The following is a 17713-nucleotide window of genomic DNA, read 5'->3' as shown; positions in this document are numbered from 1 at the left end:
GTCCTGGCTGGATGTCAGTGGAGAACCATGCAGCTGATGATCAGCATGTTTTTCTGTTCTCTTCAGTGGCACGCCTTAAGTTTTGTAGAGCAGATCTACAAATAGTTGACCAAAGGTGCGTCTGTGTCCAGTTGCAGCTAACTGTGTGAGGCGAAATCAGGCTGATGCATCTGCACAGTTTCACAATAACTGAGATTTACAAAACGGATGTGAAAGAGTGCATATCCATATTACTGCTTTTGTACAAACGTAGAAAGTTGGTCTTAAACCTACACCGAATTTTTATGCATCTGACCCCATATGTCCTAAAATGTAGTCTTGAGTTTACAGTGTTTTTATAAGTTGTGAAATGTTCCCTCAATTTGCTTTTTGTTTTTGAGTCTCAAATTTAAAGAGCTTATTTTTTGTACACTACATTAATTATGTTATTTTTTTTACCCTGATATCTTTGTTTATTAATATGAGCCACAAGTGTGGCTCATATGCAGCCCCATATATATTCATAAACACCTGCTATAGTTCAAATGCTCATATTACATGTTTCTTGAAGCAAAAATATGACTTGATCACAATTAGTGGTTAATATGCTGAAAGAAATCAGTTATGTGTAACTACATGATTCACTAGCACAGAGTGCCTGTATAGACCTTACATGGGTATATGGGTGACCGGGTAACACTAAATGACTGTTAGTGACAACAGTGAAATGACTATAAAGTGTGATGCTCCAAATGTGGTGTGTTAGTGATTTGAGGAAAGTAGAACATTTAAAAAAGATATCCCAAAAAACATCATTGATGGATTTTAATGTGTAGGAATTTTAAATTATCTAATGTATAATTTGAAATGAAAAACTCAGAAAAATGCTAAATGTGATGTCAACTGTCAAGTATGGTTAGTTTTTGCATAATTTATATCTAATCGGTATAAAAAAAGATGATGTGTCAGTGATGGTTGTTCCTTCTACCACATTTCCCACATTATTTCTTTGAATGGAAAGAAGTGCTTGTGTTTCACTGTCCATTCTGTGATGGTACCCCTTGATTTTTTTTTAAGATCCTTCTTTCTGTTTGTTGTAATGCCTTTATGCAAAGTGTTAATTGGGTGTTGCATTCAGATGCATGTCACTGAACTCACACTAACTGTTGCCTTTTGAGAGAAATATTCTCATTTCATAGTCATGACATTATTGTAATTCAGCAAAGTCCAATGAATACTTAAGAAATGTTTTTTTTTCTTAAAAGATACCACTGATGATTCTACAATATGCACCTTATCTCCTTCACAGCTCAAGACTCAACATGCCAAATAATGATGTTTTTCTTTGTTCCGTTGTTTTTGCTATGATCAAATATTTTTGCTTTTATGCCATTTCAGCCTGACTTTGAAGAGGACCGGAACAAGCAAAAATAGGATTTTTTTTTAAAGAGATTGTACAATATGTCAAAGTGTTATGAAAATATATTATTTGAAGTTATAATTGCCTTCTTATTTTCTGTAGTAATGTGTTAATATACCTAGTCAATAAAAATATACCAAATTGTCAGTTAATGCTTTACATTTCTGTCTGAATTTATTCCACTTAATTACATTTAGTATTAATGCAGACTTGTGGTCTTACGGTCTAGTAAACTATTACATTATAATTAGACAGTAATGAGCAGATTGAGTTAAGTTATTTGTGTCACTGGGTCAAACCCTAACCCTTGTAGTTGAATTCCTCTGCACTCCCATTACATCATATACTGTACATTACTATGAACAATCACTACACTGTGTAGCACCATAGTAATTAGTAGTTAGGTTATAATTGTAAGGAAATTGGTTATTCAGATAAAAACGATAAGCTTCTTGCAAGATAGCTTTATTTTCAAGACTTGAAATCTGCATTTTAATTATAGCTACTTAAAAGTGGTTAATATTAAAGGTAAATTAAACTACAATATTATTTCAGAAATTTAAAATACCCCCCCCCCCAAAAAAAAAAAAAATTGGATTAAACTAAAATAAATTTACACTCAGATACAGTATATACTATTCTTATTTATCACATAAAATGAGCCTATATAAGTAAAAATGCTTTATTTTAAAACACAAAAGCATGTTCATGCTTTATATATGTATTCCGAATGGAAGAGTTGCTCCAGTTGAATCAGAAGAACTGAATTATTGAAATGTCACATGTATGAAGAAGTTTCTTGACAGTGGATTTGGGGGTGTTTGAACTGAGTTTGGTGGGGTGATCTCGGAGAGTGATTTATTTCGGGACCTGGCATGAGGATGTAGGCGTAGATGTAGACTGCTGCGTGGGTTTCCCGGATGGAGTAGCGACGCCATCTTTACGCCAGTGCCACCGGTGGGTCTTCGATTCAGCGGAGCGACGGTGCTGTTGCTGATCCACCACTAGGAATCGCCGAGCAGCCGATAATCTTCCCTTTCCACCGGGACGCTACGAACAGCTCCAACACCCGAGCACCATGGCGGATAGAGAGAACTTAGTATACCAGGCAAAACTCGCCGAACAAGCGGAGAGATACGACGGTAAGGCTCTTAATAGATAACGGTCAGTGCAGACTGCCTGGCCCCTCTCCCTCCCCTCAGTCTCCCTGCGCAGGGGGCTTGGAGACGCAGGTAAAGCAGTTCACATGGATTTGTTAGGGAAGAGAAGACAAAATGGCGGAGATTTCTCCAGCCGAATAAAACATTAGACGTTTAAATTACTTGTGTTCGGCACAGATTGAAACAGCAGTTTATGGAAAAAAAATACAACGTGCTTTGTTGGGTGCTTTGGTGTCTGGTTACCATTCACGTTACGTGGTGAGCTAAGCTAGTCCCCTGCTAGCGTTAGTTAGCTGGCTATCTAAATTGCTAAGTAGCTGGCTAGCCTTTCTTCAGCCCCGACACGCGTCACGCCAAACTCCCATTCAAAAATACAGCGGTACTGCAAACGTCCACACCCCATCAAACATGACTTGCGCCCCCTCTGAATTGGTTGTCTCCACTGACAAAGCATCTGTGTGCTACCACAAGCAGCATGGATTTATCTGAAAAACTATACCACAGTTAACGCTTATATCATGTGTTTTGACCATAACAGCCTGGCCAACTAGTTGTAGTCATTTGGAAAGCATACATTTGTTCCAAGTTCTTCATATCGTGTTGGTTGCATGCGGTATATGTTGGTGACACTACAGTTGAACAACTCGCCACTGGTCCTCTCCTGCCTGGTGAATTCAGTAAAGATGGACATGGCTGCATTCACGTCTGAAACTATATATTGTGAAGAAGTTCGCCTAACTTTATATTCCTGCTGTTTTTCAATGAGGCCCGGATCGCCATGCGACTGCGTGGTTAATTGATTGATAGGTGCAGCGCAAATAGTGTTCAGGGATAGGCGGGGTAGTGAGTATTGCTACGATGTGATTGGTGGCTGAATAACAATCTCGACCAGAAGTTCAGCTTGAGCCGACTTCTTTTTGGCTTCAGTGATTGGTCAATTGACTGGGAGTCATAGCAAAGCAAGGTTTATTGAGTGTTTACTGATAGTAAATGCAAAGTATGTTTGGTTTACTTACACAGTCGATACAAACTCTTGTTCATTATTGCCATGGTACACAAACCCTTATCAGTGTTCTCATTCTTTGGCTTCGTAGTTTGTTAGTTGAATTATCTTTTATAGGTGCAGCACAGACATCCTATCTGTTGTGAAATATTGTTTGAACGTAGTTCTGCTGTTAACAATTATTTTCTCAATTACTTGGTTACTCTATAAAATGTCAGAAAATACTTTTTCTGACCAACAGTCTAAAACTCAAAGATATTCACTTAACAGAGATAGAAAATGGAGTACAGCAGAAAATCTTAATATTTGAAAGGAAAAGGCAATAATTTGATAATCAAAATAATGGCGTATTTATTTCTTTTCTGATGATTGACAGCTCCGTTTGAATCATATCAAAGACGGCCTTACCTGGCTTTTGTGATGGAGGAGCAAATATATGGAAAGCCGCAGGGGTCAACACATGTATGCTTGAACGCTTGAATGCTAACAAATGCAGATCCTTCATTGAATAACATGACGCAGCAAGACTCTGACCGCACCATCGTGTTGCGTCAGTTTATGCCCAAAAACTCACACATCAGTAATCTCTAACCCTCTGCTTCACTTCTGTAGATTTTTGTCAATTTTGTCTGTTTTATTAAATGTAAAAAAAAAAAAGAAAAGATAAATGTCCATCACAATTCACTTACAATCCAAGTTTTAAGGTTGCTGGGATTTCATACTAGTCAGTAATTGTGTTGTATTCTTACTGAAATGATTAATAGATGATCATGATAATTATCTGTGGATTACCTACAATGGATTTAGTAATTATTTCCACACTAGCAACCAGTAAGATACCTGGTAGTGTAGGTTTGTAGCCCACCTGCTCTCATTTTCTCATTTTAATAGTCATTCTTCTATTGCATCAGATCAAAATACCATTTTGGGAAAAAAAAACAAAAAAAAAAACTATAAGTTTTGTCAGTTTCAACGAGGGCTCCACTCAGTCTGGACCGTCAGTCTGGCAGAGTGTCTTATCCACAGTGACTGCTTTCCCTTTGTGCCGCAGCCTTTCCCCTGATGTAAAGAGGCACTGACAGTTTAAAAAAAAAAAAAAGTTGTGTGAATAATAGTCAACACTGTTCTCACAGCTCCATTTGTCTGATGAACAACGCATAACATAACCTTTTTTAATCTTTAAAAATCTTTACAGCAGCTTGCCAAATAAGTTTAGTAGTTATAGTAGTAATAATTGTTAAATCATTGCTTCAAGCTCAAGCTCCAGTATGGTCCTATTGTGCTATGGAGCTATAAAACCCTCACCCCTAATGTCCACTGGACAGGGCTGCATTGTGCTTTAGCTGTGCTGCAGCTGCCAGTGTTGATTGTACCAAGTCTTACCACTCAGCTTATGTGTCTCTCTCCAAAGAATACCCACAAAAATCAAGAATAAAAAGAGCAAGCGGGCGATCAGGTGTCCTGTGGTCTAAGATGAGTAGTCTGCTACGTAACTGCAACATCCCCCGATTCAAGTCTGGCTGGAGACCATTGTGTCATGTTACGCCCCTCTTTATTGCTATAGAGGATGTGTCACAGGTTGTGCATGCATCAGAGGGGACACATTTAATCTTTGAAATGACTGTGATCAGTTTATTGGGTCTGTAGCAGCTTAAAATGCTGAGAAAATGTTTGAAAAAGCACAGAGAGGTCATTGAGTTTATTGGAGTGCAGGCCAGGCTGGAGGGTGAAGTGATCAAAGCAGCATAGTGCTCCTCCTGGCTTGTAACCATCGCGTATCAGGTTTCGCCGGCATGCTGCGTAGAACCCTGCTATTGGCTGCAACAGATAACACCCCGTCTGTGAAGTTAAAAGCCAAATGACTGGCACACTGCTTTTACCTCCAGGCTAGTGTGCTTCGCTCGGGAGGTGTGACCCGTCTGCAGCTTGAGCCAGGCTTTTGTTTTAAGCACCATTTTAAAGATGGCATTTTTTTTTTTTTTTTTTCATTTGCATACCGCACATGATGCAAGCTACTGTGTGTATTAGACCGCAGATCATCTCACAGAGTCTATTGGTTGATTTTCAATATAATAATGTATAATATATTGTCATATATTCTGCGGGTTAGTCCAGAAGTAATGTTTAAATATATATCTGATCATTTCAGAATCAGTTTGATGTATTGAGGTGTTACTGTTCCTGCAGACCCTCCTTGAACTGCACCATGTGATTTGGCGTAAGAGTCTCCGTATTGTGTCTGTTTCATGTCACTCCCCGGGGACACAGCATGTTGTGCTGACCAGTGGCTGCTTCCAAGCAGAGTGTAAAATCGTTTTCATTGCCATTTCATCCCTGGATTCTATATTCGTTATTCACACCATGTCACATCGAATCACCTTGAAGATGTGAAATTTAGAAGCAATAAAAAGACAAATCGCATTTGATCTCGCTCAGCCCTCCGGTGCATTGTCCTGGCTCAGCGTGCCTCCATAGGCGTCCATAGTGAATCTGCATTAGGAGGGTAAAGACTTGGGCAGTGTCCCAGGCACTCCATTAATAAAATACTGAGGATGACAGAAACCTTTCAAGGCTCTGCACTGTGGTTTTAACTTTGTTAATGGCAGGACCATGTCCTCACTTTCAATTAAGGAAAAAGGTGTATATGCCCAACTCCCACACACACACACACACACACACACACACACACACACACACACACACACACACACACACACACACACAACATTATTAATTATTATGGAAGAGAGTAAATATTTACCCAAATTACAACTCAAACTCTCCCCCCTAGAATATAATGGAGGTAAATGGGATTTTATCTGTGGTGCTCAATGCGAAGAAAGATGACTTGAAAATTCAACAGCACCATTTCTTCTCAGAAACAGTATCCCTCTTACTGTGGATCTGTGATAAGCAGATAATAGTATCGGACATACACGTTTTTGCTTAGGCCCTAATTACAAGGACTTAATTGCTGCCATTTAACAACCCTGCCCTGACAGTACCACTAATTGTCTGTGAGACATGACTGTGAGAGGAGTCTTGTTTTTTTTGTGTGTATGTGTATATATATATATATATATATATATATATTTGTTATATAAATATGAGGGTGTTGGCATTCAGAATGAAGATGGTAAAAGATGTATTTTCCTCCATATTCTGCTCTGTAAACAGTCATAACCTTGCGTTATGCAAATCAACAAGGTTTGTTCACACAGTGTTGTTGCAGTGTTTGGTGTAGGGGAACTCGAGAAGCCCGTCCCTGATGTCGTTTGCCCCCACCCCCCCTTTTTGTGTCTCTCAGAAATGGTGGAGTCGATGAAGAAGGTGGCCAGTATGGACGTGGAGCTGACGGTGGAGGAGAGGAACCTGCTGTCGGTAGCGTATAAGAACGTGATCGGAGCCAGAAGAGCCTCCTGGAGAATAATCAGCAGCCTCGAACAGAAAGAAGAAAACAAAGGCGGAGAAGACAAACTAAAGATGATCCGAGAATACAGAAAAACGGTCAGACATTGTTACGAATCCAAATGTACTGACTGCTTATGCTCGCCAATTGTAACGGGTGTGAGATTGTGTCTTTTTAAGGTTTGATCGTGAAAACGCAGATTTTAATGTGACATTTTAACATGTTTCTTTCATTGAAAACAATCTAAGAAAACTTCTTCGGCCCAAACATTAAAAAAGGCTGAAATTTAGATTTTCTTCAAGTATTGTTTTGAGATGTTTATTCCTTCTTTCAAAAACCTGAAAACTTTGAATGCTGTGCTAATCTCTGCAACAGATTGCAACAAAGCATTACTTTTCTTTTGTGAATCGTGCTACAGTACGCTGCCTTGGTTTCAGTTGTCTTTAATGGGAGACTGGAGCAAAAGTAGTCACCGTTAGCCCTCCATGCATCTCTGGCTTTTAATGCCAGAAAAGATCCCATATTAGATCTAATCCTGGAAATACCCAGTGGATTGAAGTTGAACTGATCTGAAGTTCCTACCTGCCTTGTTATTTAATGGAGGTAAGTGTAGTTGGTGCACTCTTAGATAATCTAATTTCCATATCCATAGGCAAGATGCCAGAGATGCTTTACCGTCTGTGGCAGGACTTTTTAAGCTCTCCTCCACTGACCGCTCCACTTTCTGAGGAAATGGGTGAGATTTCACAGCCCAGCAACACTTGTCTGAGTGAAATAATGAGGCGGGCAGCAACCGTGAATCAACTTTAAATCACCTTTTCTTCATTTTTGCTGCAGAGAAACTTCTGTCACTGGCAGCACTACTGAGAGCAGTGAGGCACAGCAACAGTCCAGTCACTCAGTGAGGAGGGAGGGGACATTTTTACAAGGCTGGATGTAGGATAATGGATTTCATCCACGCTCCAGTGTGTGAAATTTGTGTTTTTTTTGTCACTTTACTTACACCAGACATTGGCATCATGTGACCGTGTTTGACTGACACTGTCTTTGTCGTCATGAATGTGCTGCCTGAACAAAGTGCAGCAACCTGAGCCTCTACCTCTGTTTGTTACATTTTCTTAAGCTGCAGCTTCAGTTCTGGCAACATGATATAAAGTACAAATAATTCAACACACCATCTATACAGTAACACTGGGAATTCATTGTAATGGTCTGAAATCCCATTCTAATATATTCTGGCAGGATGACCTGTATTAAAACTGGTGCTGCCATGTTTGAGTGTTATTTTTCCCTTGTTATGGTTGTGGCGAAGTATAACATGATGTTTTATCATCCCCTCAAAGTTTTGATAAACTATGAAATTTTTCTTTTTATCCAACATACTGAGATAATTGTGTTAATACTGATACTATGTGTTTATTTTTTTATAGTAAATGATGGTAGCAGAAATAGGAAAAATATGTTGTATGTTTTTGTATTTGTAACTTGCAATGATCATTGAAAGATTTGTTTGTTCATTTCTGCCCAGCACTAATTAAAATTGCTGTGTAAGTGTGAAAGTGGAAACAAAGGCGACAAGAGTTTGAGTTACCAACCAATGCAAATTCCAGTTCTCAGCTGCCGCCCAGCTTCCACTGGGTAAACGCAGTGTCCAAAGAAAAAGCTCTATTATTTACAAGGACACGTCCCCGTATAGTGATGTTAGAAATGTCAGACTCGGATGGCTGACGCTGACCCTGAAACCGAGGAACAATACACCCAGTCGCCTCTTCAGTGACAAATGCTTCCATGGGGAACTGCCCCGAAAGATGTCCTGTGTTTCTCTGCCCTCGTTTAACTACTGCTGGTGTGGTGGCGTTAAGAATGTATTACTGCCAGCCCACTCTCCACTCATTTGAATCGTGTTGAAACAGGTTTAAATTGTAACAGAAGTTTCCCTTTTGAATACTCAAGGATGATTTTAATAGTTTATTTGACCTCACAGACCGTTGACAGTTGTGTCTGTGTGTGTTTTGGTCTGCAGGTTGAGAAAGAGCTGAAATCAATCTGCAACGACATTCTGGATGTACTGGACAAGCACCTCATCTTAGCTGCAACCACGGGAGAATCCAAGGTTTTCTACTACAAAATGTATGTATCTAGTAAATGTGTGTGTGTGTGTGTGTGTATAGCTTTGTTACACAGAATCATTCATATCCCACCTTTTTTGCAAGTTTCCTTAACTATTATAAAGACCTGAGCTACTTCCTGTTAAATCTGCAGTGCAGTGGTTCCTAATTCGATCCATAACCAAGTAATTAAATATTATTCTTTGCCTAGCAACCTGACATTTGAACATGAACTAAAAACACAGTTTCTAGGTGGAGATTATTGCTTAATTAACTTTTGCGAGTCATGTTTTCTATTTACATTTACAGACATGTTTTACCCAAAGTCGAGCAGCTCTTGTTAATTTTTAATCACATCTCTGATATTAATTGTGCAGGGTTTAAGCAGAATCCGAGCATCCTCAATATTTCATTCTATTTAGAGCAGCCTAGAGCTTCGTCCCATTTAAAATGTTTCATAAAAGGTTCAGTGAAGTTTGAGGTCTGCAGCTGCGGAGGGAAAACCGTGGAAGCCAGCACTCCTTGCTCTTTCCTCGCCTTCAAATAAACCTGGCAGACCTTGGATGACTTTAGAGGCTCATTGTCCCCCCTGGAAAAAGAATCTCTGCCACACAGCGTGAAGCCACAAAAGATACCATGCCTGTACATGAAACAGTACCTCTCTTACATAAATAAATAGATGATTCAGCTCTTCACCAACTTTCGAAGAGATGAAACGACATCATACCAGAATATTTTACCCACCGTTTTCTGCACTGCGTCTCATGTGGCTGTCTCCGCTAACAGAAGCTCTCTGATCACATGAAGTTCAAACTTTGAATTCAGTTGCAACAAGACAGTCTTCAGTCTGCAGAGTGAAATGTTGGCTAATTGTTCAGACTTCACTGTAAAAGTTGTCTAGAAACTTCTTCTTTTGACTGCACCTCTACGAACCTCAGCAGGGTTATTTATTCACTCGGCTCAGTACTATCAAGGCTGTAGATGCTGATGTATCTATGAAGATGTTAGATTGATATACTCCTCTTTGAGTGGATTGATCTTTTCAGCTGCAAGGCATTGATTGTGTTGAAAATTAGTTTTTAAAATTCTCTACAGCCTGTATTATTGAGCTTCCTTTAAAAAAAAAAAAAAAAAAAAAAAAAAAAAACCTCAGTTTCAGCTCTGGAAAGTTTTTAGTATTGGCTTAACATTTAAAATTAAGTATATTTTCTAGTTTTCTTTAAAGTTAAAACACAGTAATGCAAAGAGGGACATAATCATTTATTCTGTGTTTGGTAAATTACAGACCATAATGATTTAAAGAAGGTCAGTCAACTTTGGAGTATTAAAACTTTTGTGTGTATCAGTTTAAAATAATATTTAATAATATTTAATAAATTATGAAAACCAACAGCTCTTTGTTTGGAGACTCAGTATTAAACAGTATTAATATTTAAAGGCCTGTTCAGTGTCATGGGTTTGTTTATGGTGGGGGTGTAACAGACCACTGGTCTCAGACTTTCAGACGGGACATTTAATTCAATACTGCTGGTTTGTTAATGCATTTGTATATTTACACAATCAGTGCTGTGGACTGTGTCACAATATGTGTTTGTAATGCGCGTCGTGTGACAGCAGATATCTGACTGTGTTGTTCCCTCTGCTCAGGAAGGGAGATTACCACAGGTACCTGGCAGAGTTTGCCACAGGCAACGACAGGAAGGAGGCAGCAGAGAACAGTTTGGTAGCGTACAAAGCTGCTAGCGACATCGCTATGATCGAACTCCCTCCAACGCACCCCATTCGTCTGGGACTGGCCCTTAACTTTTCAGTTTTCTATTATGAAATCCTCAACTCGCCAGACCGTGCTTGCAGGTAAATATTAAATTAACATTGTCTGTTTTACTGGTATGTTTCTACTTTTAAAGGGTGTGGTTTTTCTTAAATAAAACAATGAGGAATAAAGTTTAACAAGTTCACGTGCTCAGTGAAAAAATTCCAATTCCAGGCACACACACTATATGTGGGTTTAAATATTGCAGAGGCTAAGAACAGAAATTAGCAGATTGTCACTGAACTAGCAAAAGTGTAGCTGCATGCGGTGCTTTGTTGGTGTTTGGCATCCCAATTAGTTTGAATCATTGAGGCGAAGTGTTGTTTTGGCTTGACGCATATATCGATGTGTAATATAAAAGAAGTCCCTCATTATTACTCAACTCTGCAGCTTTTCTTAGCCTCGTTGTTTTAGTCTTCTAACCTGCATATTTACTGTCATGAACACATGGCAGCTGTTTTAAGCAAATAAGTTCTGATGAAGCCACCGTACACTTTAGCCCAGTGCCAAACATCAGAGATAAGTCACTTAGTGGCAGGCAAGCTGGTGGAGACCGAACTAGAGCTTTAAGATGGATGAATGTAGGATTCATCAGGTGGAGAGAAACATGTTGTTTTGGTGTTTTTCTGCCCCCTAGAGGACAAACATCTGCAACTGCAGCTTTCAGTGTGTTAGGATAAAGTCCTTTTGTCCAATTTGGTAAATTCCATCCACATGTTTCTGCTGCGGTTCAAATCCCACATGAAAAGAAAGTTGGAGTGTGTATTACAGCTGTCAGACACTGTTTTAGTTAAAATGATTCTCAGGAACTTGGGAACAGTTCGTACAGGGAACTGACTGTTGATTTCCATCTGGACTCACATCCTCACTGCCTGTGCACTGCTGGTAACAGAAACACAGACTGTACATGGTGAAACTCACTGTAGAACAGATGCTCCCACTGTCTTTACATGTTAGGTGTTACTGTGCATCCACCTGTCAACTGTATGCATGTGTGACCTTGCTGTCTTGTGTTCTCTCTGCTGATAGGCTGGCGAAGGAAGCGTTTGACAATGCCATTGCAGAACTGGATACGCTGAGCGAGGAAAGCTATAAGGACTCAACACTTATCATGCAGTTGCTACGTGACAACTTGACACTATGGACCTCAGACGTGCAGGGAGACGGTGAGAGAGCCACTCCTTTCTCCTCAGGACATTAGCCACAGCCGCATCTGCTAGTATTATCGCTGATCTCAACCTGCTCAGTTGTGGGTGATGCTGACTGATGATTGGCTCCCCACTCTCAGCATCATTACTGGCTTTTTGACACATTTTGTTGTATTTTTTTTTAAAGCCGATTTGTTCCTACAACTCCCCTAATGGCCCTTGTTTGCAGCCTCTGGGATACATGTGTATGAGTAATGAATGAGTGTGTTCAAGTTTGCTAAGAAGGTTTCAGAAATATTCTTTAAGTGCTCAAACAGCTTCCAGAAAACAGAATAACCCTCTAACATTTTCTCTAACCTTTCCTCTCAGCACTGTTGCTCCTCTGAAATCACAAGCACCCCTCCCTCCTTTCCTTCCTCAGGCTCAGTACTCACACACACTTCTCTAACTTCTCTTCTCTCCCTCGTTCTGCTGTAGATTCTTAAGGGCAGTCCCCTTCCTTCCCTCTTCCTCCATTATAGAAGTGTATTTTGTAAGTCATCCCTCCTGTCTTGTGCCCCCCCCCCCCACACCTGAAACGATCACTCCTGTCTCCTAACATCCCTCACTAACTTCCTTTTTCTACACGCGTGGAACTCGAGTGACGTGTATCTGTGCGATCAGGGTTTCCGCAAGTCATGAAAAGTTGCGCAAGGTTGTTTATTTCTCACTGTGACAGCTGATTACAAAATACTGTCCAATAGAAAGCTGAGCAGGGATGGCGTCCATAGCACTTTATTGAACTGAAATACTTGGAATCCCTTATTCATTAACCCTGTCCTGACTCATTTCCTTTAGTGGTGATGGCGTTCGCTCCTCGCTGCAGCTGCAGAAACTGTAGAAGCTAGAGGAAAAAAAAAAAAAGTTAATATGAATTGTACTTTATCATCCAGTGAATATCAGTTAAATAAATTGCTGATATGAATGCACATAATGTTACAAGCTTGTTGTTTAACACCGGCACTCGTCCGTTTCAAGCTCTTACTTTAACATGAACTTGTCGTTCCCTCTTCGTTTGCGAGTCGTTTCCCACATTATGCAGTTGTTTTGTTTGGCTTTTGAAAGTTGAAGCTGGTTTGTCGCTTTCGTATATTTCACAACTCTATTACACTCTTCACTTTTCCCTGTCCATTTTCCTAGATTGCAACTTAACTGCCTTTATTCTGAAGCCATGTGTCGTCTTGGGCTTGTGGAAAATGGTGATTGTTAAAGCTTACTTTAAAAAATAAAATCAAACATTTAGAATAACATAACTTTTACAGGGATGGTAAATATTAAAATTCCAAGACAGGATCTTTAGTTTTAGTTTGATGTTGCAAATGTTAGTATGATTTAAATGAGGTTTTCTTAGGTTCGGGTTTAACTCTCTCTCTATAAAAAAAAAAAGTACCTGTGAGTCCATGATTTACATCTAATTTGGAATCGTCACGAGAATGAAATGATCAATTAAACGTTTTCTCTGGTGAGGGGAAAAAAGGTTGAACTGGAGACGTGATTCCAGCCTTAAAATGAGCAGTACTTCACTGTGCACGTCAGTCTCACTGAACACAGTCCACTGGGGCTTTACAGCAGATCATGCCTGGATGAGACAGTCTTTGGAAACCTGTGAACGCAGCTTACTGAAGTGTGATATAACGGACAAACTGCAGCTAACAGCATGCGAGGCTGCCGCTCCGTCTCCTGTGGCTTTCTCACATCCCAGTTTGCTGTGGCGCTAATGAGCACTGTTACGGTTTCTATTTTAATCATGATGGATTCTCGAGCCTTTGTTATTTGTGCCTCTTAGTTCTTCATTACACGGATGGCTGTGCTGTCTCTATGGTAACCTTTCCAAGCAACCAGTCGTACGGGTTCACAAGGCATTTTACCCCCTTAGTAAATCTGACCACGGCTTGTTTAGAAGACACTGTGAATTAACTCGTGGTCACAGACCTGCATGTTGACACGGTCAGTGGTAAACACTGCAGTATACTTATAAACGGTGAGGTTATTTTCAGCATGACTGACTGATCAACACATTCCTGAGCTGATCCCAATCATTTCTAAAAGGGATGTTAACTCATCTGAATTTCAGTTTGACTCTTTGAAATGAGCAGAAATCATCACGTGACAGTGCACGTCTTCCCCTTATTGCATTCAATAACAGAATTTCATAGGGAAGCTTAGTGGTTTCAAATAAATGCATATCCTGTGGTTGAAAGAGGAGAATATTATCTTCTTAATGTTTTGAAATAGAAAGCCTGTCAGCGCCTTCCTGTGGGTACAGATTTAATTCAACACAGCCTTCACCCCTTTTCCATTTCTGTACTTCTATACACTCTATAGAAATGCTAACACTGCTGCATTTTCTACAGTTGATTTACAAGATATTCATGTGTTTTACTGTTTTTGGAACAGCTCACAAAAAGGTGCCACAGTCTACATTCTCCTCCATTTTTTTTTTCCCCCCTTGATTAGCCGTTAGCTTGCATGAAGGTCTTTGTGATTATACTTCATTTGTAGTTTACCACACAAGGTTGGGATCAGTATGTTGTATGAAATGTTACATGTGCACAGTCTCACAAACCTTTGTGAAATGATCACTGTCTCTAAAACACCTATTGCATGTTGTTGAGCTAAAGCAATTAGTTGGTCGACAGAGAATTAATTACCAACATTTTTTATAATCAATAGTTAAGTTAAATTTTCAAGCAAAGAGACCAAACATTATTTAGTTCCAGCTCGACATGCTTTTCTTTATCTCATGTGTAATTAAACTGAATATTTTTGGATTTCAGGCTGTAGTTTGAAAATGTCACGTTGAGCTTTAGGAAATTGTGATTTCTCAATATTGACATTTTATCGACCAAACAATCAGTTTCATCAAGATCAATAGTAAAAAATAATCCTCAATTGCAGCACTATCTGCTCCCACAAAGGACAAATTAGACATTTTCATCTTACAGTTGTCATAGAAAAGATTGGGATTAAAGTTGAGATAGATGTAAAGATAATGTAAAGTGAAATCTTAAATTAGCACCCACAGCTTGGGTCCAAAGTTTGTAGGGAAACTTTACACATGAAGTTTTTTACTATCATGGAAATTTTGACAAAATTTGACAACTGTGAACGTTTCCCAAGCAAGGGAAGCCTGACAAAAATATGTCATCAAGTGCATAATGGGAAGTGTAGTGTTTTTGCATCTTGGCCCATATTTGAGACTAGAGGTCTTTTGCTGCTTGTTCTTCTGACATTAGGAGCCAGGCTCTTTCCTGATGGGCTCAACTGTTCATTTACCAGCTTCTAATCGAGCGTGGAAAGATAATAACAACCTCCATGACTGTTCTGTGTTTTTGTCTTTATCTCAGGTGAAGAACAGAACAAAGAAGCACTGCAAGATGCGGAGGAAGAGGCCCAGTGAGACTGAACAACACAAGACAAGCCCTCCTCTTCCTCTTCTTCCTCCACCCTTATTTCTCTCCTCCCAGCACTAGCTCCTGTCCCTAGCCACAGTTTTCAACTGGGTTTATACTGCAGCCCACACTCTTTCTCTACCTTTTCTTCCATTTCTACCCATCTGTCTCACCTTTTCTCCTCGTATGCACGTCATCTCCTGGTCCCCTTCTTCCCCCATTTCCACTCCCCAGGGGTTTTACCTTTTTTCTTTTTTGATGACTCCTTTTGCAAGTCTGTACCCTTTAAGGTTCATGTCCTCTTTTACTGTTTTTATTTTGCTTTACTTTGCTGTATCATCTGTTGCCAAGTACGCTTGCCTGTATTTGTAACACACATATGCAAGAGTTTATTTAAAGACAATACTTTGCAGTTCAACTTTTTTCCTGTGTATGTGTGTTTATGAACAATACAATGTCCATGCTTCTGTCAGTCATTCAAGTTTGAAACATTTCAGTTTGCAAATTTAGGGAAATTAAGTGGTGATGGAAGGTTTAAAAGGGATGTGTTAAAGCTTTTAGGAAGAACTAAGTGCCCTGTTTACTTTGTGGTTACCAATCCTGCTCCTTCAACACATGAATAGATCTTTTTTTTTTTTTTCTTTTTTCTTTTTTTTTATGAACAGCAGAATGTCCCCCTTCTCCAAGCATCACTCTGACCTCTATTCTTGTCCACTCTCGGACCAAGTATTGTGCTGCGAGGCGGTAGCGCTTTTGCTAATGGCAGATAGTTAGGTAATGGCTTTTTAGCAGACAAAATGTTCGTATGTGTGTGCGTGGGAGGGGAATGTTCAACACTCTTGATTGTAATGTAATGCAGTTTTGCATTGGCACTATATTAAAAAAGAAAAAAAAAAAACAGTTTGGGAAATAGAGGCCTGCTGTATCTTTACTCCCCCTGACTCTTCCAGGTTTCCTCGTCTCAACTCTCTTTCCTCTCATTTCCTATCTTCCCTCTGTTCAGTATGTGTAACGTGAATCTGATTTGTACTACTGGATATTCTCACCGGAGCCACAAGTACCATCTGTATTCTTACTGAAACACAGCATGGAATTAACATTAAACTTCAAGTTGAAAAATGTTAAAATAACAAGTGTGAAATGTCGTTTTTTTTTTTTCAGTTTCAATGTTCTGTCAGTGGTTTGATTTGGTGTTTTGGTTTATTTTTCATCTCATTTTTAGTCACTAGAGTGCAGTGTTGGATAGTAGCAGGAGAAGAAATTCTATTTGAGATAGAAGGCAGTGATTCTACACATACATGCATATACACAACCATATATTCATTTATACATATACACATGCATACATATACATACATACAGTAGATGCTTACTATACTGATGTTTTTATTACTTTTTATGCCTTACTATGCTATGACATTTTTATCACTTTTTATGCCTTTCCATATAATGACTTTTTTCAACTTTTTTTGCCTTACTATACTATAACATTTTTATCACTTTTTATACATTAGTATACAATTATTTTTGACTTTTTATGCCATACTGTACTATTACGTTTTTATTACTTTTTATATATATTATACTATCACGTTTTATGCCATACTATACTATCACGTTTTTGACTTTTTATGACTTTGTATCCCATACTATACTGACTTTTTATGCCCTTCTATAACATGACATTTTACGTTTTTTGCCTTACTATACTATGACTGTTTATGCCATACAATACTATGATGTTTTTATGACTTTTTATGCCTTACTATACTGACATTTTATACCTTACTATACTATGACTTTTTATGCCTTACTATGCTATGACGTTTTTATGACTTTTTATGCCTTAATATACTATGACTTTTTATGCCTTACTATGCTATATTGTTTTTATGACTTTTTATACCTCACTATACTATGACTTTTTATGACTTTTTATGCCTTACTATACTATGACTTTTAATGACTTACTATACTATGTTTTTATGACTTTTTATGCCTTACTATACTATGTCGTTTTATGACTTTTTATGCCTTACTATACTATGTCGTTTTTATGACTTTTTATGCCTTACTATACTGTGACTTTTTATGCCTTACTATACTATTACATTTTTATGACTTTTTATGCCTTACTAAAATGTGACTTTTTACGACTTTTTATGCCATACTATACTATGACGTTTTTATGACTTTTTATGCCATACTATATTATGACTTTTTATTCCTTACTATACTATGA

At 38.8% G+C, this 17713-nt stretch overlaps 1 protein-coding gene across 1 annotated transcript; it reads left to right on the top strand.

Annotated features, from left to right (window-relative positions):
• The first annotated feature begins 2335 nt into the window (after nucleotides 1–2335).
• On the top strand, nucleotides 2336–16381 carry LOC111233083 (14-3-3 protein epsilon). Its single transcript, XM_022760839.1, has 6 exons — nucleotides 2336–2541; nucleotides 6870–7069; nucleotides 8995–9101; nucleotides 10727–10933; nucleotides 11922–12058; nucleotides 15427–16381. Exons 1-6 carry the CDS (start codon nucleotides 2478–2480, stop codon nucleotides 15477–15479), a joined length of 768 nt encoding a protein of 255 aa, XP_022616560.1. The 5' UTR covers nucleotides 2336–2477; the 3' UTR covers nucleotides 15480–16381.
• The last annotated feature ends 1332 nt before the right edge of the window (nucleotides 16382–17713 follow it).

Source organism: Seriola dumerili, unplaced genomic scaffold (genome assembly GCF_002260705.1).
Source record: "Seriola dumerili isolate Sdu_G_001 unplaced genomic scaffold, Sdu_1.0 BDQW01000367.1, whole genome shotgun sequence".
NCBI classification, from domain to species: domain Eukaryota; kingdom Metazoa; phylum Chordata; class Actinopteri; order Carangiformes; family Carangidae; genus Seriola; species Seriola dumerili.
This window is presented reverse-complemented; position numbering and strand designations above follow the sequence as displayed.

Coding starts and splice junctions, on each gene's coding strand:
- LOC111233083 (XM_022760839.1), top strand. CDS start 2,478: ATGGCGGATAGAGAGAACTTAGTATACCAGGCAAAACTCGCCGAACAA. Junction 9,102..10,726: donor AAGGTTTTCTACTACAAAAT/GTATGTATCTAG, acceptor CCCTCTGCTCAG/GAAGGGAGATTACCACAGGT. Junction 12,059..15,426: donor CTCAGACGTGCAGGGAGACG/GTGAGAGAGCCA, acceptor TCTTTATCTCAG/GTGAAGAACAGAACAAAGAA.